Raw genomic sequence first — 26,573 nt, forward strand, 5'->3', positions numbered from 1 at the left:
ATGATGCAATCCTGAAGAAAATATGCAATTTTGTGACATGTGAAGAAAACTGGCCCAATGTCAAAAATGTTAGTGACCCTGAAATTAAACAATACTACAAATTAAGGCATGAATTACATGTAGAAGAGGGACTATGTTTCCTCAACAACAAAATTATTGTTCCAAACACATTGAGAAAGGATATGTTAATGTTAATCCATAAAACTCACTTTGGAATCGAAAAGTGCAAGGCAAGAGCAAGAGAAGTAATGTACTGGCCAGGAATGTGCAAGGCCATTGAAGAAGTTGTAGTACAATGTGAAGTCTGTAACGGTATGGCAGAAAGAGCTGTTGGTAATGCAAAACAAATAATGAGGAAAGCAAAACATATGAACAAGGACTATTATCTGGGACTTATGGAATATCGAAACACACCATTAGCAACAATTAGGTCATCACCAGCTCAAATGATGTTTACTAGAAGATTAAGAACTAAATTACCTATGTCTAACAATTGTTGAATCCTGAATTGTTTAAAGGAGTTAGAGATGTATTACATAAACATCAGGTAAAGCAGAAAAGTTGGTATGATAAAAACTCAAAATCATTAAAACCTCTTAACCGAGGTGATAATGTAATGATCAGAAACCTTGATAGAAATATTTGGGAGTGAGGAAAAATATTATCTATAGATAACAGTCCAAGATCATATATTGTACAGAAACAGAATGGTAAGGTAGTTCGTAGAAATCATGTTCACCTTCAGGAAAACAAAACAAATGAACAATTGTTAGAACAGAAAATAAATAATGAGAAAAATCAAAATTATGTCGATGGTAAACTTGATCAAAGCTCAAGGTCAAACCATTGTAGCAAGGAAAATGTAAATGATGAAACTGTCAATGTAACTAATCCAAATGTACCTAATTTACTTCTGATGTCAAGTCTGAAAGTAATGGAAATGTATACACTAGATCAGGTAGACTTATAAAGGAACCAAAATTCTTGAAAGACTATGTAACTGATGTATAATTAATTATCATGTTTGTAAAAGGGGGAGATGTAACATATGGGCTTTACAGTGATAAAAGAATTATATGTTCTGGCAACATATGCGACGATCATGGCGACTGAAATGTAGTATTAGCTTCTTGGCAGGATTCAATAAATAGCCTACTGGATAGTATGTTTATTATTAACATATAAGCACGTTAAAATATGAAATGCTTACTCTCAATCAAACTAGAAAAATCTTTAAAAATATGACAAAATTATTCTGCTTAAAGGAAGGGAATTAAATAAACTATTGTTTAAAGTTACTACAAAAAGAAAATACATTTTATAGCAAACAGTTGTATTGGCCAGCAAACATCTTAAAAAAATTGTGGAAAATTGGAATTACGAACACACAAGATGTGAATATGGTTGGAATAGTCCTGACTTATAACAAAAATGGAATTGTCTTCGGACAGAAATTTTTGTACAAAAGTACATAAATTAAAGCTATATTTTCAGATAAATCTAGCATATTTGATGGTGCAAGTGCAAGATGTTCAAGTAGGATAGTATGTTAAGCTATTTAACCACTTGCCTGATTAACCCGAGTTAACTCTGAATTTGTTTTTGCTTTACATATTTTTTACCAGAGTTATCCCGTTAAAATCGTACAACCACAGTGCACTTTTCTGCCTACCCGGACAGTCACGTTTGAGCTTTAATAGGTGTTAATTCCCATTTTGGCCACTAGGTGGAAGGTGTAGATAGCTTGTCGAGGTACTGCTGCCATCTACTGGATTCCCGTGACACTATGTAGTTGTCGCCTTTCCAGTGATGCGAGAGGAAAGAAGATTCGTTGCGAGTCAAGATACTATTGCCCAGATTGCGATGTTAAACTCTGTGTTAGCCCATGCTTTCGGGTTTATCACACTGTGGGTAACATTTGATGTGAGACAGTATGTGTGATAGTCTGTAAACTTGGACAGCATTAAAATGTGAAGACACTTTATTTTCGACAGTTTATATGCTATTTTCAAACATTTGTAGTACTTTCCTTATATGTACGAGTTAACTTGGGTTAATACAACCTTGGTGACAATGAAGTTAGACCAGAAAGGAATACGTGATTAAATGCATAGAGGCATAGGCGGTGAAATGGGTGACCCACAGAAGTGACGCATGTGTGTAAGAGGAGGCATGTGAGCAGGCAAGAATCGTGATCCCAGCATGTTGCACCCAAGGTCACGTAAAGAACGAAAACTGGGAACTATAAGCGTGACATTGAACTTCGACCAGGCACTAGACCCATACGGAAAATTCCAGATAGTGGCGCATTTGACGGAAGCATGACGTCACGGACACGATAAGGGAGTCCGCCGTATATAAGCCCGTGCTGTGCACCGAGGAACCGCAGTGCATCATCACCATGGCCAGGGGCAAACCTATTGACAACACCGTGAGGAGAAGAGTGGTGGAGTTGCAACGGGATGGACTCAGTGAACGGGAAATAGGGCGCCAACTGAACTTACCCAAGTCAACCATCCACTGCATCATCAAACACCACCAAAATACGGGTTTTACAGAGCCAGGTAAGGCCCCCGGTCGAAAACGCCTGCTGAGCGTGCGTGACCTATGGATATTTAGGTGCTATATCCAGACCAACAATGATGTTTCTGTGGCCAAATTACGACTGTGGACTCGAGAATGCTTTCACATTGAAGTGTCAACCAGAACCATTCGCCGTTACCTACAGCGATGCAGTTACCGAGTGTACAAGGCGAAACGTACACCTTTCCTTTCCATGTTGAACAAAGGCAATCGACTATGGTGGGCACGAATGTACCGGGGATGGACATTTCGGCAGTGGAACAGGGTTTTGTGGACGGACAAATCCATTTTCAATGTTGTGTACGGGAAAATATGGAAAACAGTCATTTGTCGGAAGGAGGAACAGAATGAAGCAAAATGTTATGCACGTCGGGTACAGAAACCTGCGTCAGTGATGGTATGGGGATGCATGACGGCATCTGGGGTTGGCCCACTACACGTCTGTGAGGGCATTGTGAATGCACACGCCTGTACACGCATACTGGAGCGGCATCTTCCCACAGTGCGAAGGCACCTGTTCCACAGGCGGCGTCTCATCTTTCAACACGACAATGCCAGGCCTCATACAGCGCAGCTGACAAGAGAATGGTTGACTCGCCATCACGTGCGAACTCTGCCATGGCCACCATCGAGTCCCGACCTCTCGCCCATTGAGAATGTGTGGCGTGTTGTTAAGCGACGTGTGCAACAGAGGGGACCCACGACAGGCCTGCCTGCAGGAGGAATGGCACCGCATCGATGTGGAATACCTTGAACGACTCGTCCGCAGCATTGCCACAGTTATTCGCCGACGGGGCGGCGTCACACCATGGTAAACAGGATCCCCTCTAACAGTGGTCGAACTTCAATGTCACGTGTAGATGGACGAAAATGTTTTATTTTGTGTGGACACCATACATTGCTGCGTTGCAGCGGAAATTTATGTTTTCCTTTGTTCCATGTAGCCTGCTGAATAAAATATGTTCAGCATATGCATGTGTTTTCCTTCTTTCACAACGCACTCCTATATTTGTGACTGGTCGAACTTCATTGTCACTAAGGTTGTAATTGTGTATTTATGTGTAACAATAATGTATACAGGGTGTACCAGAAGTGATAGTGCAAACTGAAACTGGGAAAAGTACACGATAGTAGAAGATGAAAGTCTCAATAAAGATGGCGTCGCAAACAAACTTTTTGGAAGATAAATGCGAGTGTATGGTTACGACCCACCACAGACTTGATTGTTTGTACACATGCTTTTTATATGCGAGGTTCCATAGTCCTACTTAGTAACAAATAACAGAAGGTTCACTTTGCTAGACATTACTGTTGCTTTTATTACCAAGGACTCTAGCACTATACAATGTTACATTTGCGAGTGTTCAGTTTTAAACAAAGAAACCTCTGAGTGTGCAAGGAGACATGCATATGATGTGTACAAACAAACAAGTCAGTGACTGATTGTGACCACAGATTCGAAATTATCTTGCAAAGGGTTCGTTTGCGACCCCATGTTTACTGATACTTTTTTGTTTATACTAACGTGTACTTTCCACAGTTTCAGTTTGCACTATCACTTCTGGTACACCCTGTATACACTGAAATAAGAAGCAATTTATGATCAAAAATAGCTACACAGAAGAAAACTGATTTGTTTCACTTAAACACTTTTGGTTAAGCTACTTGGTAACTATAAACAAAAAATATAATAGTATTTACTAAATTGGAGCAAATTATTTGATCACTAAAAGAATTTGGTTCTGGTGAAGAACTATTTGTTTGTCTTATATTTAAGCAAATGTTTGGTTGCCAGAAACTAGCTTTTGGTTATTACTTTTATTTTCTGTGTACAAAGCTGTTAGGTTCAAAATGAATGAATAAATTCTGTGGTAGAGTGTATGATTATTTGAAAACTTTCTTTTTTCTGATTTTGAAAGGGGGGTGATGGGGAATCCCCACTCTCTTACTAACTCCCCACATTTGTTGCATATGGAACTAGTATGCCTTAATTATAGTTAGGTTACATTACACAAAATAGGAAAAAATGCTATGTAATTTCTTTATTTATTAATAAAGATGCCAAGTACAAAGTCACCTTATTAACTATACACAAAATTAAACAAAGTGCAATTGTACTGAATAATGCTTCAATAAAAAGGAACTGAAAAGACTGTACATTTTCACTGAGCTTGTTCAAGCCCACAAATAAATAATATTTCACACACACTATACAAAACAGTAATGCACCTTCAGATCCGAAACAATGACTTAACGTACCTTAGGTTTCCATTTACATGAAGCACAATATTCCATTGTCGGAACCTAAGAATACTAATGTCCAAAATATATACATAAAAACAATTCATTGCTGTGCGTATTTTATTTATATGTAACATGGTTTTTACACACTCATAAAACTACATGTGGAAAGGGGGGAGGGAACTTGATCACAACATAAAAATTATATAAATAAATTAAGTGCAGCAATGTCTTTAAGATCTGCATGTACTCTTGAATGCATGTTCATATTCATATGTTTATACATGTATAAATGCTCATATATTTAATTACGTTTCGTGGTTACCAACGTGCAAAGAAAAAATCCCTGAAAATTATCTGCATAATTTAAACAGGCATCTACTGGAGCATAATTATTGACACTCTGCAACAGAATTTTAATTTTGATAATTTTTTATGCTATGTCTACTACAAAGGGTATGTTAGAAGCTAGTCTGCATTTTAAGGCCACGAGGGACAGTTTTGCAGCACGTGGACATTTATTCAAATGTCGAAATGTGAACTGCTACTGAAAAAAAAATGTCAAAGAGGCAAACGAGAGCTTGAATTTCTCCCCAGGTTGGAAGTGGAAGCGATTTTTTAAGCTATTTTTAGCCCCACATCCCCCTAAATGTGCCTTCATGCTACATACACTGGGAACTTTACCTCTTATTAAGCCAGATACAATCTGTGAAAAATATAATGAATATGTATTTACAGGATCCCATATCTTCCTTATGGAGAGGCAACTTGAAGCTACATCTAATCAAATGGACATTTAGACTTTTGTAAACGCAAATGAAATCTTGAGCCTGTTCTCTTTCCAATCAAATGTTTTTGTACGCTCCCCAGCTCGCAGCAGGGAAAGATCGATGAAAAGGAGCATTTTAGGGTCCTCCCGTCTGGCTGGACAATCTGTTTCTCCTGTCCTGAATACTAGTTAATCATACATTACCCTGTTTGCTATTGTTTTTCACTCAAAAGGAATTCCAAAAGTATACAACCATGACGGAAAACCTGATCCTGCACCAATCACAGAACATAATTCATGTAGACAGTAGGACTGAGTCAATACTGTTGCAGATGTAACAGCATCAGTTAGAATATATTCGTTGATGCTGGCAGACACTTTTCCAGGGCTTGGATATTTTCTGGGTTCCACAAAAATGTTTAACGAGACTGTCATGAATTCATCATGTGAGAAGCATAGGAATGTAACTAAAAATATGCAGGGTTCAGTTTCTTAACATATATAAAAATCACTAAATTGGAGATACGTGATCAAGAAGAGATCGAGATATGTCAATCTAACGCCACATAGACCTCTTCAAAGTGAGTAGATACGTTAAAAAAAACAAAAAAAACGAAACTCTTCAATTTTGGTTTTCACACAACAAATTATCCTGGAAATTATTGAAAATTTGAGATTTTCAATGATTTTGCACTAGTATTGTGTGAAAAAAAATGGATGAAAGCCATACTTCGTTTAATTGTTCAGTTTGGAGAAGTATTGGCACCTACCACCAGAGTCAATGCCTGGTTGGGCCAAGTATTGCACTCAAAGACTGCTACAACATGTTTGGCACTTAAATGATTCAAAAGACACTGAAGTTAAATTAAAAAGTCAAATAAATGTTACACACTGTTTGCATTATAGATTTTCTTGCTTCCCTGAAATGGAAGTTTACTGTATGTAAACTGATGCCTGTTACAAGAAAATTAAAACGGAAGTATAGATTAATGCATTCGTATTTTGTTAACATCACTTTTCTCCCACTGTGATGATGAGGATGAGAGACGATTAAATAAAAGTGATGAAGATACACTCGCAATGAATGCCCAGGCCAGAACTTGGACTGAGGAACTTTGGTGGCAAGATCAACCACTTCACATGCTAGGCCATGAAGCCAGCAGAAGTATAGCTTTAAAATATCAATTTAAATTGTTAAATAACATACACTTATTTCATACTTACACACATGATTTGGTAAAACCACCATAAAGAACTGTAATTTTCATCAATAAAATATCATTTTAAAAGAAAATAAAAATTATCCATTTTTACATTGATGGAAATTTTAAAATCATACAATCTTCTTTACTCTAATTTAAAATAAATGGAAAATGATGTTAAGATTCTGTTGCAGAGTAAATCAGTCATTTTTTTTACATATTTGTGTCACTACACAAGCAAATCATGTGTTTTACACTATGTTATGCCTATGCACCTAAAACAATTGTTAATTGAAAGCTAAAAATTATGCCATCAAATCTAATTACAATGTCATTCCTAATAACAATTAGCATTGAAACCAACAGAGAATTTTGATTTCTTTAAAAGTAGAAATAAACATAAAGATGCAAACAAGTACAATTCAGTCTTGAATTATTTTGTAAAATAAGAGGATATTTCGCTGTGTACATTAACAACAATGAGGCATTGATTGTTTATGACCATTCACTCAGGTGTTCTACTTTTAACAAATAAGTTTTACATACAATTGCATTCCTATCATCATATTTTATATTGTGAATATTCTTACCTAATATGTATCTGTTTAGTATTGCAAATTTCTGGTAATGTTTTATTTGCTTAAATATTTTCTACCTCCACATGTTGGATAGAGCATGTTCTTATGAAAAGTGTCCAGGAACAGAACATAATGCACAACAATATTATGATAAGACCCTGGTATTTTTCCAGTTTCACACATGCACATTGTTAAGTTAACAATAGTCACAAAAAAATATTAGCACATTTTTTTTTAATTTCCCCATTTCCACTGAAAATGTGTAGGCATGTAACATGATATTACAGCCCCTAGAAATTAGATAGTGTGGCATTAGGGATATGCAGCTTAGTTTCCAGGTACACTTTATGTTGATAGGCTAATCGAGACTGTCCATATGGCAATCCCATATGTTTAAGATATTCCTGCATTATTTAAATAGAAAAAATAACTTTGGTGCATAACCAAACCATTTAGAATTAGCAGCACGTTGCTGAGTATAGCTGCCTGCATTCTTCACACCGTTTGTTCAGAGCAAAATTTTACTTTTTCTTTTCTAACTCATGTCATTTCACTTAACATCTTTCAAGATAGAAAATCTAAAGAAATATACTAAAAAAAATAAGCTGCATTACCTTACAAGAAAAACTATCTATCTAGGTTGTCATCCATGATTTCCCACATTATCCCACTCTAGGCACTAGCAATATGGTGCGACTTTTTACCATTATTTAATTATGTTCCTGGGCAGTTTTGACACATAAGAACATAATTTGTATCCAATAAATTTTACGTGCATTGTAGCTTTTGTTAACTGATTTAAATTATGGTTATGCAGTTAAACTTGTTAAGAACAAATTTTGTGATTTCTTTCTTTTAACTTGTTACGCTGTGCACATCACGCATCTACTCTTTTACAGTGCACAGTAAAAATTCAAAGTAATTATACTTGTAAAAAAATCTTCTGGCACTCTTTAACGGCTGACACGACTAATGAACTTTCACAAGCAAGTCTTCCTAGAAAAAAGTGTCAACTGAAACAAGTCACTGGGAACTTAAAGCAACTACATAATGGCACTTGGTGTTACATGAAATAAAAGGACTTCTAAAATATATTAAAACATGAACACAGTTAATATTTGGTGAAAGACTTGGAAATATAAGATGAAAGCATTTTGTTTTGAAAAAAAAAAGTCCTTTATCATGTGATGTATAATTTATATTACTTTTTTTTTAACTGTTAATAGAAAAACATCTCTCTCTGCAATTTACCTACACTGAAATAATCAGCTCAGGAATTTGGGAACTTGTGAATAATTGTTAACTATTTGGGCTGAACTGATGCTCCTATCGACTTTTACCGATAGTGACACATAAAGATTGTAGCTTTAAAGTTGTTTAAAATAATTATAAATATTGCTTTCCACATCAGAGTATTGGAATTTGAATAATAATATTCATGAGTATACTCAGAATATACAAACAGTTTTGTATTTTAATTATTAAATCTTACATTTCTCTCTACGTTATCGTCATGATGAGGATGAATGGCAAAGAACGTATTGCTATACCGTGCATGAACACATATACACCGTGAAAGACAAGCGCTGATGTCGGGCAGCTTGCCGCCGAGTCTCGTAGCGAATGTCAGGGAATGCTCTGTATGTGACGTACATGTAGGATGCTACAAATTCTCGATCCTTGGCTCTGTGGAAGTGATGTGATTGGCACCATGCTGCGACTATCTTTGCCTCCAGGCATCCATTATCAGTTGAAGGATGAGAACCAGATTATTGGAAAAATTCTCACTTAAGATTACTCAGTCCGGTCTCCCACGTGGCGCTACTGACTGGATCACTACAGTTCTGACGATAGATGATGATTGGATGCAATAGAAAAACCTACAAGGCAGGATTACATGTTGAACAGTCAACATTTCAACCACCATGGTGGCTACATGAATAGATGTCCTTCCTTCAAGAATTTTGCATTTTTGATGTAACATTAATGCAAATTCCACTTTTTGAGTACTTTGCAAGATACATGGATAATCAGAACTGGCCCTAGGTAGGCATACAATATATGCGGGGCCTAATACCCAAATTTTTCAGAGGTCTAAAAATGGTCTGAAGTACAGGAGTCATATAAGCATTATTATAATTAATAAAAAATTAATTTATGCATTTCTTATTATTACCTAAGAGCAATAAGAACAACATGATGGTTAAATTCAGTGCGATGTTCATTATATTTAATTACAAAACTGGGCAAGTTCAATATCAAATTAAGTAGACTCGCGATTATTTGAGCTAATTGGGACCAAGGCTACCTCGGATATGGAAAAACTCTGATAATACGGAGATAATGTGCTAATAGTTCGTAAATGACAAAACAACACTTAAAACTATATAGTAATTATTTATTACTAGTACAACATAAATGAGAAGATTACTTTTTCAAAAAGTCTTTCATAGTTTTTTGGACACACCTTTTCCGTTTGCCACTCATACTACATTAATGGCTTAGAATAGGCCTATACACAGATTTAAACACCACCGTAACAATCGGATACACCGACAATGTAACGAACACGTGCAGCACGGATGGTGACTTGACTCCAACTTTCTAGTAAACAAACAGGGTGTGTGTTATGAAGCGCAATGTTTTCCAACCATTCCCTCGGTTAATCGCGAGTCTACTGTATAATCTTACATAACTGAGTCGCAATTTTAATCCAATAATATTCTCTATAATGAATTTACATTGTTTCGTATGAAATAATATTTTCACTTAATGATTTTATTCTATAATTAAAGAAATAGTGCAAAATAACTATTTTTATGTATATTATATAACTAATTAAGTAATTTTAAACTGTGTTTACCGCATTCATCATGAATAACTATTTTTGATTTAAATATTTGAACACTATTTTATGTAGTTTTTTCTTGCTTACAATATAATTTCAGTTATTTTGGATATTTTTAAGTATTTCAAAACAATCCATGTCATCAAGGAAAATCAGATTGGTTGCTTAATTGGAAGCACTAACATCCTACAAACTAATAAATCGTACACAGACAATTATATTTATGTGGAGTGGGGCCTCGGGTGAGTGCCCAAGTTGCTCCTCTCTAAGGCCAGCTCTGCTGATAATTAACTACAAATTAATATTTTCTGATAATGCTAACGATAAGTTGATATTACATCAGTTCAGGTCAAATAGCTATAAATTACCTCATTACAGTATACACGTTGAAGAATTATATTTCCAATATATTCTGTCTAGAACTGTTTTCTGCACTGAGAGAGATTAAAACAGACAATATGAAGTGTTTTTAAAGCAGCACGAAGAAAAATAACTTAATATTACCTAAAGCTATTTTGTGCCTTTATGAACACTGTAGACTTCAGCTAAAGAGAAGAGAATGTTCCCACTGATATATAAAGTCATGTTACCTTTGGTTATTGAAAATGGTTCATATGTATATTTCATTGCGATTTTTTGTTTCCTCCATATGTACATTACAGAAATGCATTCTGTCTCTTCAAGACTTCCCACTATTTTCACTTTGGTAAAATTATTCCGTGCACATACATACACACAGCGTTACCTTATATCGTACGTATTATCTGTACAGCTGCAAAGAACGACACCATTTAAAAAAAAAGTTCAATATTTATGCCACTAAACAACACCTTCCATGAACCTTGTGTCTAGAGTCTGGATAAGGGTCTTCATGAAACCCATTTCCTTCCTAGCGTTTTCGAAAATTACTCTCGGATCCTGTGACGTACAGCGTAGGCAGTTTGGTGCCATTACCATAGCCAGGTTGTTTGCATCCATTTTTGTTACTTGCACCACTTCCGTCCGGGCAAAAATCTGCAAAAGAATATCCTTTATGAACAACAGCAAAAACAACTAAAACATATTAACGAGTCTTGCACATATCATAACCTTGCAAAATTTCTGAAAACTCTCCTGGACAATTTCAACCAGCAGTACTTATTATTCAAGTTACACACAGGTAAAGTTCCCTATGCACTGAGCCATGAAGGAACATGGCAGGTAGTGCCCTACACCAGGGCTGATAATGAAAATCATGTAATTCATTTTGGCTAAAATTACAGTTGGAAGGAACCAACAGTGAAGAAATCAACACGAGCAACCAACTATTTAATATAAGATCTTGATCCATGAAACAAAATGTTTTTGAGCAAATGTCTATTAACTGCTGCAGTCCATCCTATCGTCATTCAAGAGAGACTATCCTCTATGTTTTGTTGATTAAAGATACCATGAAAAATGTGAGTTTCTGTCTAATACTTGAAATGTATTGACTAATGATTAACAAAGATTTTTTTTTCCTAAATATTCACAATTAAAGTACTAAAATTTAGTAATACATAAAAAAATTCCTTTCTTGTTGTAATCTTCTCGATCGAACACCTACTTTTTACTGCACTACTACAATAACATTGACTTGTCCAGAAAAAGAGTATATTTCCCGAATGTCCATGACTTTTCCACAAGAAGCATTTTTCCTGGCTTCTCCAGGGTTTCCAGATAGGCAGACACCCTGAACCAACAGACAAAGGACACACAATGTTCACTATTGAGAAAACAACCCAGTCAAGAGTGACACGTGAGCAAACATAAAGCTTGTTGCATCACTTCGGTACAAAAGGTTGCATTTATTTCTAACGTCCAGCTGGCTAAAGATTAAACTCCAGGAAACCCCGACGTTTAGTCTCCAGTTGTGGAAGTTTCAAGGGGAAGCAGTGTTGCTACATACCTGATTTTTGTCCAGTTGTACACATAATATTTTGCTGTCAACATGCACTCTTCGCTCACATTTCAGGGAGAGGCAGGAATCCCCATTCGCTTATTATACAGCGACAACCATTAGGCTTCGACGTGCTTGGCCTTATTAAGGGTGTCCCCTGTTTCGAAAACGACTCTAACGAAAAATTTGGCAACTCAGAATACCATGAGAATTTCCCCTCACCATGGCAAACTCGACAAAGCCAATTGGTTCAACGGTTCATGTGACCCTCCCTGGCTTTCGATGGAAAAGACAAAAATAGAATTTTGAAGTTTGTTCTTTCTGCGAACAGGCATTAAAGGTTCGTTTTCAAATGACAACTGTCACTTTGGGCTTGTCCATTGTCATTTTTGTCAGGAAACTCTATAACTGTGAAGGGTCGACCAGGATTGGTAACACACATGAAAGTGAGAGGATAAACTTACCTGTAAGAATCTAATGAGGTAACACAACACAAATTTATTGAGTTCAGGAAGACGTTGAACTATGCTGACAGCTACTTCAGGACTACTGTGGTTGTTAACACACTCTGCGTACATGCAGTCAGGGATGAGGGGTTCGTACAGCTCTCTGTACCACAACTTAAGCAGTGAGGCTGGCGTGTGAGCATCCCCTGTGTCAGGAACTTCCCAATGATCAATTCTTGCTTTCAGACCATTTACTTCATCTACATCAGCAGACACCCTGGGGAAGCAAAAAGTGTAATCAACAAATCATCAAAAACACTAAAAGATGAGGCAAAACTTGGCCCCTTTGTACTAGTACAGTGATTGTGATAACTTTTTTGCAAAATTTTCCACCCATATCTTTTTCTTCACAAAAATGTCCTTGTTTTGTTACAGTTATATTTATTCATTCATTTCACAATTCAAGACAATACATTTTACTTATGAAATGAAATATGAAATACATTTACAATTAAAATACACATCAGCAACAGCGAATTTAAACTACTAAATCGTTTGTATGAGAACCAGAGGAACATAATTCCAAAAATGCTGTTTTCATGTTTGTTTAAATAAACTCCTCTGAGTCAGATCGACATAGTATCTCCACTTCTAATCCTTAGTAGTAAGGTGGAGTCACTTATCTCCAATGTATTGACTCTTTTTAAGAGTCAGACATGCTCCTAGGAATACATTGTTTGCCCTTTCCTATAAATTTGATAAATTGGGTTACGTCCCTCTGAATCTCACATGACAAAATATAAGATACTTTCAATGGAATATTACAAATACATCTACTCAAGGCCTACTCTTATGCAAAGCTTGCACACACTTACACGAAAAGAAAGAAAAGACACTCTGAAGTTCCAAAGTCCTTCTTTACAAGCAACGAAAGGAAGTATTGGAAAGCAATAACCAATAGCATCTGTCAATAGTTGTGGCAATTGGATGTCAAAACTGCGGGGAAAAATGAACCAAGCCTTAGCATTAAGGCCACCCAACACCAAATCTTAAACAACATGATGCAACGAGTTGTTCTTGTCTCAAACTGTCTCAGGGAAGGTTTTACGTGAGGCTCTAATGGGCGGTCGAACACTGGATGAAACATTTGACTTAAGCCACCTTGCGATGGTTTCCGACAAATTAACGAAGCTTCATGGAATTTGGTCTTGCATGAAGCAGCTTGCGAGAAAATGATCTGTGCATGCAACAATCCATTCACTTCAATCACAGACCTTTCATTACAGAACGTAAACAGGGGCAAAATGATAATCCTATTTGAATAGCCCCTGTGACCTCCGCAATAAACATCACTGCAGTGAGTGCAAAGGCAGTAGAAGTATATATATATATAAATTCAATTCAAAACATATAAAATGATACATTAATTCTACATATACATCATAAACATTGATTCTGCTGTAAAAAGGTAAAGTGCTCCCCTGTGCTTAGCACCATGCCATGAAGGCATATAGGGGGTGTGGGGGTAACACCCCACACTTTCTTGATCCGGTCATGAGTGGGAGTGATGTGATCAGCATCATGCCCCTGACTGCCTTTACCCCCCAGGGTTTCTCCCAGGTACCATGTCATTCAACGCTGGGTGGGCGCCGGGCCCGCTTCCAATGTTAGAAAAGTTCCCGGATTTGAACCAGCCGGGGATCGAACCAGGGACCTTGAGCATGGTAGTCAGACACGTTACCGACTGAGCCACCGCAGCCACTTGATTCTGCTGTGAATGGTTAGAATGCATCGTTACCGCATCTCAAATTATAAAAGACAGACCTAGATCTATGTACGAAATCTGCAATCACATTTTAGCTAACAAACAAAATAACTCGTCATGTCTTGTGTTGTGTCTCATCATGTTGCATTGCATCGTGTCAGATCTGGTGTGTGTCTGGCCTAAGATGCCATAGTGCAGGGGTAAAAGTGTCAAAAAGTAGAGGGTAACTCCCCCCCCCAATCACTGACACTGCTTGTCAAAATAATTTGTGTGGTGCTGCTGTCATTTTTGCCTACATTTAGCTAAGCTTTGACAACATTTTGAGTTTAAAATTATTATTATTTATTAGTTCAGAAACATAATATATTATACATCACTTCCAATTTTTTCCTACTCAAAGGCAATTTCAATTCAATTGCCAACACTGCTCAAAAGATGTTTTAACAGCATAACAACTGATGTAACAACATTACTATCATCATTAAAAATAAACTATTATATTTATTTTTATTTGCTTTATTTTACTTTGCTTTTTGTACAGTTTTTGGCTAATTTGTGAAGACATGGATGAGTGATGATATGATGAAACTTATGAATGGGCACTTACAAACATACAGGCCCAGGCCAGGATTCAAACCTGGGACTCCTGGCATTGTAGCACGATGTGCTAACCACTCTGCCATGAGGGCTGGCTAAACTGTATTATACACAGAACACATATCAAGACAGGAATGAATCTAAATCGGCTAATCACACAATAAGAAATGCAGAAATTAAATTTCTACAACATGGACTTTTTCAACCTGTTCAAGCGGCTCCGGTGCCCACCCAGAGTCGTATAAAGTGGGTACCTGGAGGAACTCTGGGGGGGGGGGGGAGGGGGTAAAGGCAACCAGGGGCGTGGGGCTGATCACATCACCCCCAGCTCGGCCACATCATTTTATTTTTTAGGCTCGGCCGGGCCCTATCCCCACACCCCCTATATGCCTTCATGGCATGGTGCAAAGCTCAGGGGAGAACTTTATGGATTTCATTGTATTTCCCTGAACATTTTCAGCACTTAAGGCTTCCATCCTTGTATTATGAGATACAGATCTGAAATATATACACACTCACCTGAAAATGCCTTCAGTCTGTGCACCCTGCAACCTTAACACCTCTTCTGAAAGGGCCGTCTGCACCCATGGAAGTTTTCGATTAGGATACCGGTCTTTCTGAAGTTGCATCACTTCCTCTAGCGTATTTCCAAACATGCTAGGCCGGAAAATCTGAAGCTGAAAGTTTGTTTGGATCAGTATTTCATTTATTTCATTTTGAATAGAAAACTTCGGTAAGCATTAAACACTATGACGTTTTTCTTGCCTACTATTGCTGGATGGGTGAAATTTCACCCACATCATTTTATTTTTAAGTTTTTTAGTGTAAATAAACTCTAAAACTTTCGTAAAAAAATGTAGGCATGCGAGAGACAGCTTTTCACCATGTACTTTTCTTTCAGGGTAAAAATAAATATATATTTTAGTTTCAAAATTTATTTTGTGGAACAGAAATGTATTACAATTTTCAAAATGTTAACCTTTTTCTTAAAAATGTGAACTTTGTTTTACGTAATTACATTTATACTCTTGAAACTCAAAAGCTATGAGAAAAAGTATAATCTGAATAAAAGTGATAAGTGACATATAACGTTTCACATCCAGTTTTTGTAAGGTCTTCTTCAGAATAAACAAATTTTGGAATTCCTCTTCGCCCATCTTTCATCCTCTAACTTCAACATTCCTTTGAAAATGTTACACATTTCAAAATTAAGACAGTTCTTTCTTATAATATGTCATTTTCATTCACCAAATCTATAAACATCGGAAAATTTGATAGTGAGAAAACATTAGACAATTACTACGATGGGTAAAGATTCACCCATCCATCCCCACCATAGCCAAAACTACATCTCTTCGCTGAACCTCTTGAGAATACCCAGAACTACAAAGCTTTGTAAAATGCTGTTATCTAGTGGCAACTGTTACAAAATATCACTGGGTGAATTTTCACCCATCCTGGTGTTAGAGGTCGATTTTTACTATAACATGGCTTGTCTGCCAACAAGGAATATAAATTATTAGAATCATGTTATAATGATTTCAAAGCAATTTTCTCTCCAAGCATGACAAACTCCATTGTGGTACATGAGAACATATTTCAAACTTACCCTAGCATGATCAATTTCATCTATTGTAGGTTTCTTCGGGCTCTTCTTTCCAGTAACACCTATTCTCTCCAGCCTCTTGCAGCTGACTGTGGCATAGTGACTAATTTGCACCTGGAAAGGAAATTCAGTAAAATTAGGCATGGGCTGATATTAAATCTTGGCAGATACCGATAAAGTACCGATATAAAATTTACCGATACCGATAACCAATATTCTACAAATCCAATATAAAATTCTAAATGGTTCAGTAACCTCCTTGTTGATACCCGATAAACCAAACTTTTGCAATGGAAAAAAAATGTATGTTTAGACTTTTACTTTAAAAAAAGTATGGGACAGAGATTATATGTTCATATCAGGGGTGTATATTCAGGGCTATCTGTGAAGCCAAGATTCAGTGGCCAAAATACAGAAAACAATATCTATCAGGAAATGTGCATAAAATTGTTCAATTCAATAACATGAACCTGGTTATTTAGGAGTTGGCACCTTGATTTCTTAGGAGTTGGAAACCTTGCCCGCATTCTTTGAATTTGCGATGCGAAGGAACGCCAGGGTTTGACAGGCAAGGCCAGAAGCCGCATGGTCATGACAGCTACCACAAGGATCCCGATCAATGTTGCTTGATTGATCGATTTGTTGTTTAAGTCCACTTTATGCACAGAAAGGCTAATCGGGACTGGACCTACAGTTGAAAGTGGGATCCGAACCCCTGTGCACATGCCTCCACCGGGTATCAAACCTGGGACCTCTTGATTACACCGATCAATGTTGCAAACCAATTTTTCCAGCAGAAACGGGGAATTGTGGAGCCAAACTGTTAAAGGAGAGGGAAAGGGTTGCATATGGCAGGCAAATTACCCTCTGAACTTCCTCAACAATCTGGGTCAATGTTGCAAACCCGTTGTTCCCAGTATGTAATTTTCCCAGGAACAGAACGGAGAATTTTGAAGCCATATCACAGGCAAGGAAAAGTGTGGCATATGACAGGGAATTTACCCCTCTCGAGCAAGAACATCATTGAACTGTTGCAGAAGAGTTGAAAAAGAGGTTGTTGACCTTCAAACAACTAGTTATGGTGGGGAGGAGAAAATTGTTGGCTGAACAGGAATGGTTTAGGAGTGCATGTAACAATAATCAAAATAGTGCATGTAACAATAATCAAAATGACAGAGACCAGTTCTAGTATAGATCGCGTCGAGAGGTGCTTAAAGGTTCCTTGGTGTGCATGCGAATGCAGTAGTGAGTAAGTGAGTGAATTGAATTTTTGTGAATGATATGTGCTGTGTTGTGTAGTGAACTGAAATGAGGGACATAATTAACAAGCTATCTATTCGGCTTATGTATGAGGATAAGCTTCAAATCATTGTGGATTTTTATAGTATGTCCACTTTATGCACATAGGCTAATGGGGATTGATTGGACCTACAGTTAAAGTGGTATCGGAATCACTATGTATCGAAACAGGACCCCTTAGTTTCAAGGTAACAACGTCACCACTGTGCCAACGAGGAGGCCCCGAACTTCAAATCGTGAAAATAGGTAGGTAGAAGTTCATATTTATTCTCGCATATAGGCCTACATAAATATTTCACAATATGGGCCTGTTTTTATGAAAAAAAAAAGGAAATTCTTGAAATCCTTTCTTACTGACAGTGTACATTTCCATATTTTATTTATGAGGTATGTATTTTTAATCACAATGTCATATAACTTCAACTCCCCCCACCAGCAAATTTTTGGCCTTCAAACACTATGATATGGTGAGATAGCCCAAGTTTTTAACCCAGTATACGCCATTGGATTATATCCATAAAAATTATAACAGAATGGCACAATATTGCATTAAATTTTAAGATATTTATAGATATATCAGATCGGTAAAATAATCAGTAATTTTACCGATACACCAATATGTCTATATCAGCCAATATCGGTTGAGTACCGATTAATGTGTCCCATCCCTAAGTACAATCTTAAGGCAAAGAGTGAATGTTTCACACCAGATGTGCATGTATTTCAATATCGTCACAATGGGCAATGCTTCTAAAAAAATCCGACTATGAATTTCTTCCCATGTTGCAAGTGAAAGTACCGGGTGGCCAGAATTAAAGTTACCCAACTCAGAGCCCTCTGCAGCCTGTTTGAGGCATCGTAGAATTCTGGAATTTGGTGAATCCACTATGCAGACCATGGGGAAGAGGATGGCGATAAATAAAAAAAAAAGTTCAATTTTCCGCCACCAGGTTGAAATGTGGCACTGTAATAATGAATATTGAAAAACATAGTCAGGTGTACAAATTTAGAGAAAAATAAAATGTTAATCGGAAACAAGAGGCTCTATCTGCCACTTCACCAGCAATGCACGTTCTTTCTTATTTAATGGCATGGTGATCACTTCCAAACGTTTGTTCCGCACTCACGTTAAGTGATTTAGCTGAGTTATTAATTAGAAAGACATTTGTTAGTGGCTGGAAGTTGTGAGAAAATAATATCTTGTTTATTGCAAGGTAAAGGCAAACCCATAACTAATTGGACCAGTTTACGTCAATATTACAACCCATCATGGAAGTACAGCGCCACACTTGAATCTGGTGGCGGAAAACTGAACTTTTTCTTTTTTATTGCCATCCTCTTCCCCATGGTCTGCATAGTGGATTCAAAAAAAATCAGAGTTCTATGATGCCTCAAACAGGCTACAGAGGGCTCTGAGTTGGGTAACTTTAATTCTGGCCACCTGGTATTCTTTCAAGGTGATTATGAAGTTAAACATGATGAATAAGTATTTTCAGAATCCAATGCATTCCTCAAGGAGAGGAAAAAAAACTCAACAACTTCAAGTTACGGCTAACCAAATTGCACTTGAGTTGAGGGGATATGTCTATTCAATTCTGCCAGTAAGCAGTGTGGCCCTACCTGCTACACGGGCTGGGCATACTAACCAAATGAAGGCATTGTATTTGAACAAATCAAAGTTCATAATATTCTTCAGTTAATTATTAATATAAACATTTGTTCATATCCACAGAAAATATGATACTTACATGAATTGGCCACTTCCCAACTTCAGGAAAGTCAAAACTTGGGTCCCTATGGCGATTCATGTAACCATCCAAATATGTCTGGAATTTTTCCGAAGGGGGGAAAAAGGCAAGACAAATTGCGAGAAGTTCCCATCCTCGTCGCAGGCTGTCCCTATTAATCAAAGCAATTTAAAAAAGTCATTAATATGTATATCCCTACTACAATGTGCCTTATCTAAATACACTATACACTGTATGTAAACAGAATATTAATATATACAATAAACTACAATTGCTTAATTCCAAAATGGCAAGGTATGTACACATAATGGCTAATTTCACTGTAAAGTATTGAGGAACACAAAATCTGACAGTAAATCTAATACTGTATTTATGTAAATACCACTTCCTTCTAATAGGCTATGAAAAACTGCCATGGTGCGACAACACTTTCATGGCCACGGCCTCAGAATATGCCAAGTCAATTGCCACTGTTTCCTAGTTTTGAGACAAGTTCTAATAGGGCATGCATCACTGTTTCGAAGATAGCAATATTCTAAATCAATATACAGTAAAACCTCGTTAATTCGTACTTTGCTTAATCCAGACAGGCCAAAAAAAAAGCAGAATGCAAGGTTTTAAATGTGGCAACAATCGCACATCATCATAATATGGGTATTGTGTATGTACATACTGCATTTAGGCCTATGCCCTTTAAATACACCATAATAAACGTATTTTAATGTTATAAATAGAGTTTTAATGCACATTCTACTGTTCTTTAGGTTATTTCAGTTAATACGGACTTTCAACTTATCCCCCCCCATTAGTCCAGATTAACGAGGTTTTACTGTATGTACTATTTCCTTCACATTATCTCCTCATGTATAAAATTTCCTAATACCAGAGCCTCGTTGACCCTCAATATTGCAGCTACAAGGGTGTACTACATGGAAGCGAGGTTGATATTTTATGTTCAAATATCAGTATCATTGGGGTTCGTTGAGAGTACTGCCATTGATTCAAACTGGTATCTCATCAGCTCAATCCTACTCATATTTCACCTACATTTGTTGGAGCTCTGTGATGGCACAGTGGTAACATCATGATATTGTAATCAAGGTATCCCAGGTTCGATGCTTGGTGGAGGCACATAGTGGTTCCACTTTAAACTATAGGTTCAGTCCTAATACAGGGTGTCTACAATTTTGTAAAAAGATAATTCCCTGACTTTTACAGGATTTCCAGACTAAGTCATTAGGACAAATCGTGTATGTAAACGCGTGTGTAAGAATGTTACTACATTTTAACTCACATCACACTTAGAATATTCACTCCACATGTTATACGCAATCAAGAGAAGAGAAACTGAACAGAAATTGACTGTTGGATAGGGGCATGAGGGGTGAGCTTTTTCGTAATGTTTGCCACGTATTAACTAATGGTAAAGAATGAATTAGGTTTATTATGTAAAAAAATCTTAATAATAATAGCATAAACAATATATAATAATAGTAAAATTTAATAATATATGTATTAATCTTCATATCAAATACAACTCAAAAATTGCAACAAAAAAGGGCAAACAGAAATACACTCTGTAGTAAATTTCTACATGAAAACGGTTCAAAACATGACCCATTTTGTTAGAGTATTTAATATATAATTTCTACTGTAACTACAGATAATACTCAGTACCAAAGTGAAGTATAGTTTGTCCACAACAAATTAAAAATTTCTTGCTTGTCCTATTTCCTTTGTTCAAAAACATACTTCTAGTGCACTACAACAAAAACGTTATTTTTTCCAGACACAGATAATTGCTCTGACATTTCCATGGCTTTTCCAGAAAAAATAAATTCCCCAACTACTCCAGGATTTCCAGACTGGTAGACACTCTGTAATATGCCTATCTATGCATTAAGTGGACTAAAACTAAAAGGCAAACTCAGTCTACATTTGTTGTCAGGCAAGCATGAACAACTAAAAAATAATTTCATGGCTTCTGATGGAGAAAGAAAAAAAAAAAAACGCCACTACCATTATAACTCTCACCAATGTACACTTACCTTCGGGGATTTTCAGTTGTCTGTCGGCAGATCTGAATGTAGAGTTCATCCCGAAGACCTGGTTTCGAATAGCCATGAGTGCAGATTTCTAGTGCAACACTGTTGAGTGTCATGCCAGGCTTCGCCTTCCTGTCAGTCATGTAGATCTGCACCAGCTTGAACAAATCGCAGGCATCCTTTTTCAGCTGTTTATCCGAGTGCATTAGCATAGGCTTCCGAATGGGATCCTGAAAGATATACGGGGTGGTCCAATATTATACATACTAGAAATGGGACAGATTAATCAAAACTATATCAGTATCAGGCAGTGGTATGTCTGTAAAGGAGACAACAATTTTTCCAATCGGATATATCTATAAATAGTGTATAATTTAGTGTTGTTTGTTCACCATGATTCAGAAGTCTGCGAAACATTTTGCAAATTCACCACAGGTAAGCTATGCAATAAGTCGAGTAAATGATCCAACTAACTCTACGTGACAAGCCCCAAGGACTCAATGAAAAAATTCCTACCTTGCCTTCTGTCCAGAAAAATATTTTTGCGAAATAACTAATTAATAGAAACATGAAAATTCACCTCACCTTTGACCATGATAACATGTCTCGAACAGAAAACTTCTTCCTAAAGATCCCTTTTTTATGGATGTTAAGATTGTCTTGTGCATACTTCTCAATATCGCTCTCTGAAGGCAGTTTCTTCTCCCGTGTTATACCTGAAGTTGCAAGGAATGGAGGCTGTGGAGAAAATAAGGAATTAAATAAGGAAACTCCATCAATACATTATCTGATGAATAACTTTATCAATAAATTATATAGAAACTATACGATGCCGACACTTCTACAGTACTTCAAAATATCTATGAATTTTAAAATGTAGTTTCTAATCTGAACTATACCACATCAATCTACTACAGTGTTGCTATAAAATATTCATAGTTTTACATAATAGAATTATTTAATCTATTTCTCCCAGAAGTGCTGTTGTCAAAATAATGAAGATTATGAATTTTGCATAATGTCCAGGAAATTTTGGGTGTGTAGTATTGTTGTGAACCCAAAAACATTCCAGAATTCTGGTGATTAAATTTGTGCCAATACTTTCTGATACATCGGCATTGGTATCAATTCAGCCTTAATAAATCCACATTATTATAGATCGGCTGTTATTTATTGAACGTAGTTCAAAATTATCAATAATAAAATATTGAACACAAGATATTATTTTTTGTACTTGTTGTTGGAAACAAGTACAGTAAAACACTGTTAATCCGGACCCCGATAAGCCAGACTTCGCTTAATCCGGACAGGCAAAAGGTGGGAAAAAAAAGCACCCATTGGGCACATTATCATAATATGGGTATTGCGTATGTACGTAGTGCATTGTACAAGTATGTACAGTATTGCTTTACATTTTACTGTACTGTATAGTGTATTTAGGCCTATGCCCTTTAAATACACCATAATAAACATGTTTTTTGTTGCTATAAACGGAGTTTTAATGCACTTTCTACTGTTCTTTTAGGTTATTTCAGTTAATGCGGACTTTCGTTAACCGGTCAACTTATCCCCCGCCATTAGTCTGGATTAATGAGGTCTTACTGTAGTTAGAAAATTATAACTAAAGTAAGGTAAGGTAAATTTCCCTAATGTAGCACTGTGCAATGAAGGCACATTCTAGGGGATATGGAGGTAGGGCCCCACACATTCTCGATTTCGGCCATTTTGGAGGTGATGTGATCAACACTATTCTCCAGCCACCTTTACTCCCCATGGTTGGCTCCAGGTACCCATTGATTTGAGGCTGGGTGAGCCTCACAGCCACTTTATGTGGGGACAAGGCCGGAAAAATTCTGACCTTAGATCAACCAACCTGGAAATCAAACCCAGGTCTTCAGCTTGGCAGTTAGATGCCTCAACAACCAGACCAGCGTCGCTACAAATGATAACTAAGGGAAAAAATAAATTATATATCGGGTGATTCCCTCACTAGAGGCCCCAAACTTTTGTCTATAAAACTGCCATTTATTTAAAGTTTGTCTTGAAATTTTGTATGCACATACCTTGAACAATGTAAAACAGGATCTAAACCCCCTTGCAATAGATTTGGACTCTTCCAGTGACCTTCATTTGTTTTGTTCTCGGTAGTGTTGGCTCGAATGTATAGAGATTACAATGTACACAATCGAAGAGGGTGTGTTCCTTGTTCGTAAATACTGGCAAACTGATTCATTTAAAGCATGTCAAAGGACAGTTCAGATTGAATTTCATGTGAGACGTGTACCTTCAAAGTGTTGTATCCAGAAATTGGTAAGAAAGTTAGACAACGAAAGTCTTGTCACACAGCATTCAGGAAGCTGGAAAATGTCTGAAGAGACAAAACAGGATGCGAAGACTTTCCACAAGAAACTAATCTCCCATATTCCAAGTGTCAAAAAGCTGCAAAAAAATCAAAACTACATGCTTACCGCGTGTCATGTTTTCAAGAATTGCAACCGACAGACCATGGAAAACGTGTGTGGTTTTGTTTATGGTTTCAATTTTTTTTTACTTAGAATCCTGGGATTTTAGACCTCATTTGGTTTACGGATGAAGCATGGTTTCATCTGAGTGGATACATAAACTCTCAAAACATGTGTATATGGGCAGAAGAAAATCCTCGTGCAATACAAGAACAGCCTTTGCATTCTCAGAAAATTGGAGTGTAGTGTGGAGTGTCTCGTAGGTGAATTATAGGCCCTATTTTTTTTTTTAACAAACTGTTAACACGGAAGTCTGCCTGGAAATATTCACTGAGTTTGTCAATCAGTTAACAGATGATGAACTGACTGATGGATATTTCCAACACGACACTTCAAATGTCAGCATGAGAGAAATTAAGTTTTTTTGGAGACCGAATTATCTCAAAAAATCTTTGGCCACCAAGATCTCCCGATCTCACCCCTTCAGACACCTTTCTTTGGGGTTTATTGAAGGGAAAAGTATACAGAAATAAACCCCGCACAATTGTAGCCCTGAAAGAAGCTATACGTCAAGAGATTGAAACCATTACCGACGCCACTTTAAGAAAAGTATTCCAGAATTTGGAGAGACATGTACAAGAGTGTTTGCATGTGGAAGGGGACCATTTTCAGCATCGGATGTGAGCAGATCCTGTTTTACATTGTTCAAGGTATGTGCATGCAAATTTTCAATACAAACTTTAAGTAAATGGCATTTTTATAGACAAAAGTTTGGGGCCTCTAGCGAGGGAATCACCCTGTATAAAAGTTTTGTGAAAATAAGAATGACAGATAGGGTTCCATTGTATGTTCAGCCATTTCATTTGAGACAAGAGTGTTGGCTTGTGACTTTCCCTTACATAAGTATCCAGTTCTTGTGAACTGTGTACATCACACATGGATTGTCCTGCTACATGGTACATCCTTTTGAAATTGTTTCTGGAGATGTCTTCGGACACTGATGACAGACCTTGTGAAGGCAGAAGAAATACTGCTTCCCTTTAGTAATGTCATGAGCAGGACATTTGTCAAATCCGATGTACTTCCCAATAGCTTTTGGAACCAAACCTGATATATGTTATTTGAATTTTTATCGTGTTTTAAGTCTCCACTTTATGCACAGTTAGGCTAATGGGGACTGGACCCACAGTTTAAAGAGGGATTCGAACTGCTATGTGCCTCCACCAGGTATCGAACCTGGGATCCTACACCATTGGAAAGGCCCAATATATGTTATTTCATAAAAACACACATTGTAATTTCCACCATCTTCACATCTTTTGATATCTAACACTGGCATGGATGTAGTTAATGTTTACGAGAAAGAAATACTATGTGAGAGATTTAAAAACATTACAACAAAAGTATTAATAACATTCTCACCATAAAACTATGGTTGCAATTTTATTAAATGAAACGTATTATCTATATATAACAAGTACAGTAGAACGTCGTTTATCCACACGTCAATTATCCGCACACTCAAAAAAGGAAGATTCAGTTTTGAACAAATTTAAGCAATTTCTTCAATTGTACATTGGATCTAGATGCGTTTTAGTTTTCTGACACAGTACAGTACTGTAATTTAGGCACGTACTGTATGTATACTATTTTGTTTTCTCATGTCTTTTGTTTTCTTGTACTGTATGTATAAAATAAACCTGTACTGTACGTGTTTTTCTTTGTTAAATAAACACATGTTTGATTATCCACATAACCTTCAGTCCCAATTAATGAGGATAAACGACAATCTACTGTAAGTACATACGTTTCTGTACGTATCCATCTAGAAACGTTCACTGGTGTAATTCTATTTGTACAATTAATCAATATATGCAGGAATAAGCACTAACTCGCCATTTAACACTAGAACGAAGGGAGCGGTCATTTTGACCACACTGCTTGTTTGAAAACAAACTTCACCCAAACTGTTAACACCAGTCCTTTGTAATTTTTAGACTTTTCTAGTCCTTTTTAGGTTATTCCAAATGATAATTTTTGCAAGTTAATCAACGATTTACCTAGAACGACGGCATCGGTCAAAATGATCGACATATAGATTTCACATTATGATGCAACCTGACTGCTGTCTGTAAGGCACGTAATGTTGCATCATCCTTACAACATTACTGCGCATGTCTCAAATCCAAAAGTCGTCGTGAGCGTGGTGGGACCCAGCTCCCCGCACACAATTTAGATACGATGTCTCGTAGGGAAGTTTCTAACTGTTGAAGAACGTATAGCACATTTACAAGAACTTGACGAAAATTCGAATGATGGTGGGGGTGAGAGTGAGGCAGATGTTGTGGTTCCACATGAGAATGAAGTTGCAGAAAACAGCGTCAGCTCCTCCGAAGAAACAGACTTTGTTGGCACCGATACCTCCGATGCAGCTCGAAATCAACGTAATGCCACTATTTCAGCAAA

The 26,573-nt window shown here is 36.9% G+C and overlaps 1 protein-coding gene across 8 annotated transcripts in view; it reads right to left on the reverse strand.

The window, feature by feature from the left end:
- Positions 1 to 4,616: 4,616 nt before the first annotated feature.
- The window catches only part of RhoGAP93B (MyTH4 and RhoGAP_KIAA1688 domain-containing protein RhoGAP93B), a 246,824-nt gene continuing 224,867 nt past the window's right edge, over positions 4,617 to 26,573 (reverse strand). For all 8 annotated transcript variants that reach the window (XM_083112483.1, XM_083112485.1, XM_083112484.1 and 5 more), the window contains 7 exons: positions 22,231 to 22,383; positions 21,649 to 21,875; positions 19,601 to 19,751; positions 16,557 to 16,667; positions 15,467 to 15,624; positions 12,604 to 12,862; positions 4,617 to 11,235 (listed from right to left, as the gene is read on the reverse strand). In XM_083112483.1, the coding sequence (XP_082968609.1) occupies positions 11,041 to 11,235; positions 12,604 to 12,862; positions 15,467 to 15,624; positions 16,557 to 16,667; positions 19,601 to 19,751; positions 21,649 to 21,875; positions 22,231 to 22,383 (1,254 nt within the window). In that variant the 3' untranslated portion in view covers positions 4,617 to 11,040. The remainder of the gene's footprint in view (positions 11,236 to 12,603; positions 12,863 to 15,466; positions 15,625 to 16,556; positions 16,668 to 19,600; positions 19,752 to 21,648; positions 21,876 to 22,230; positions 22,384 to 26,573) is intronic.

This window comes from Lepisma saccharinum, chromosome 26, assembly GCF_977018435.1.
Source record: "Lepisma saccharinum chromosome 26, izLepSacc3.1, whole genome shotgun sequence".
NCBI classification, from domain to species: Eukaryota; Metazoa; Arthropoda; class Insecta; order Zygentoma; family Lepismatidae; genus Lepisma; species Lepisma saccharinum.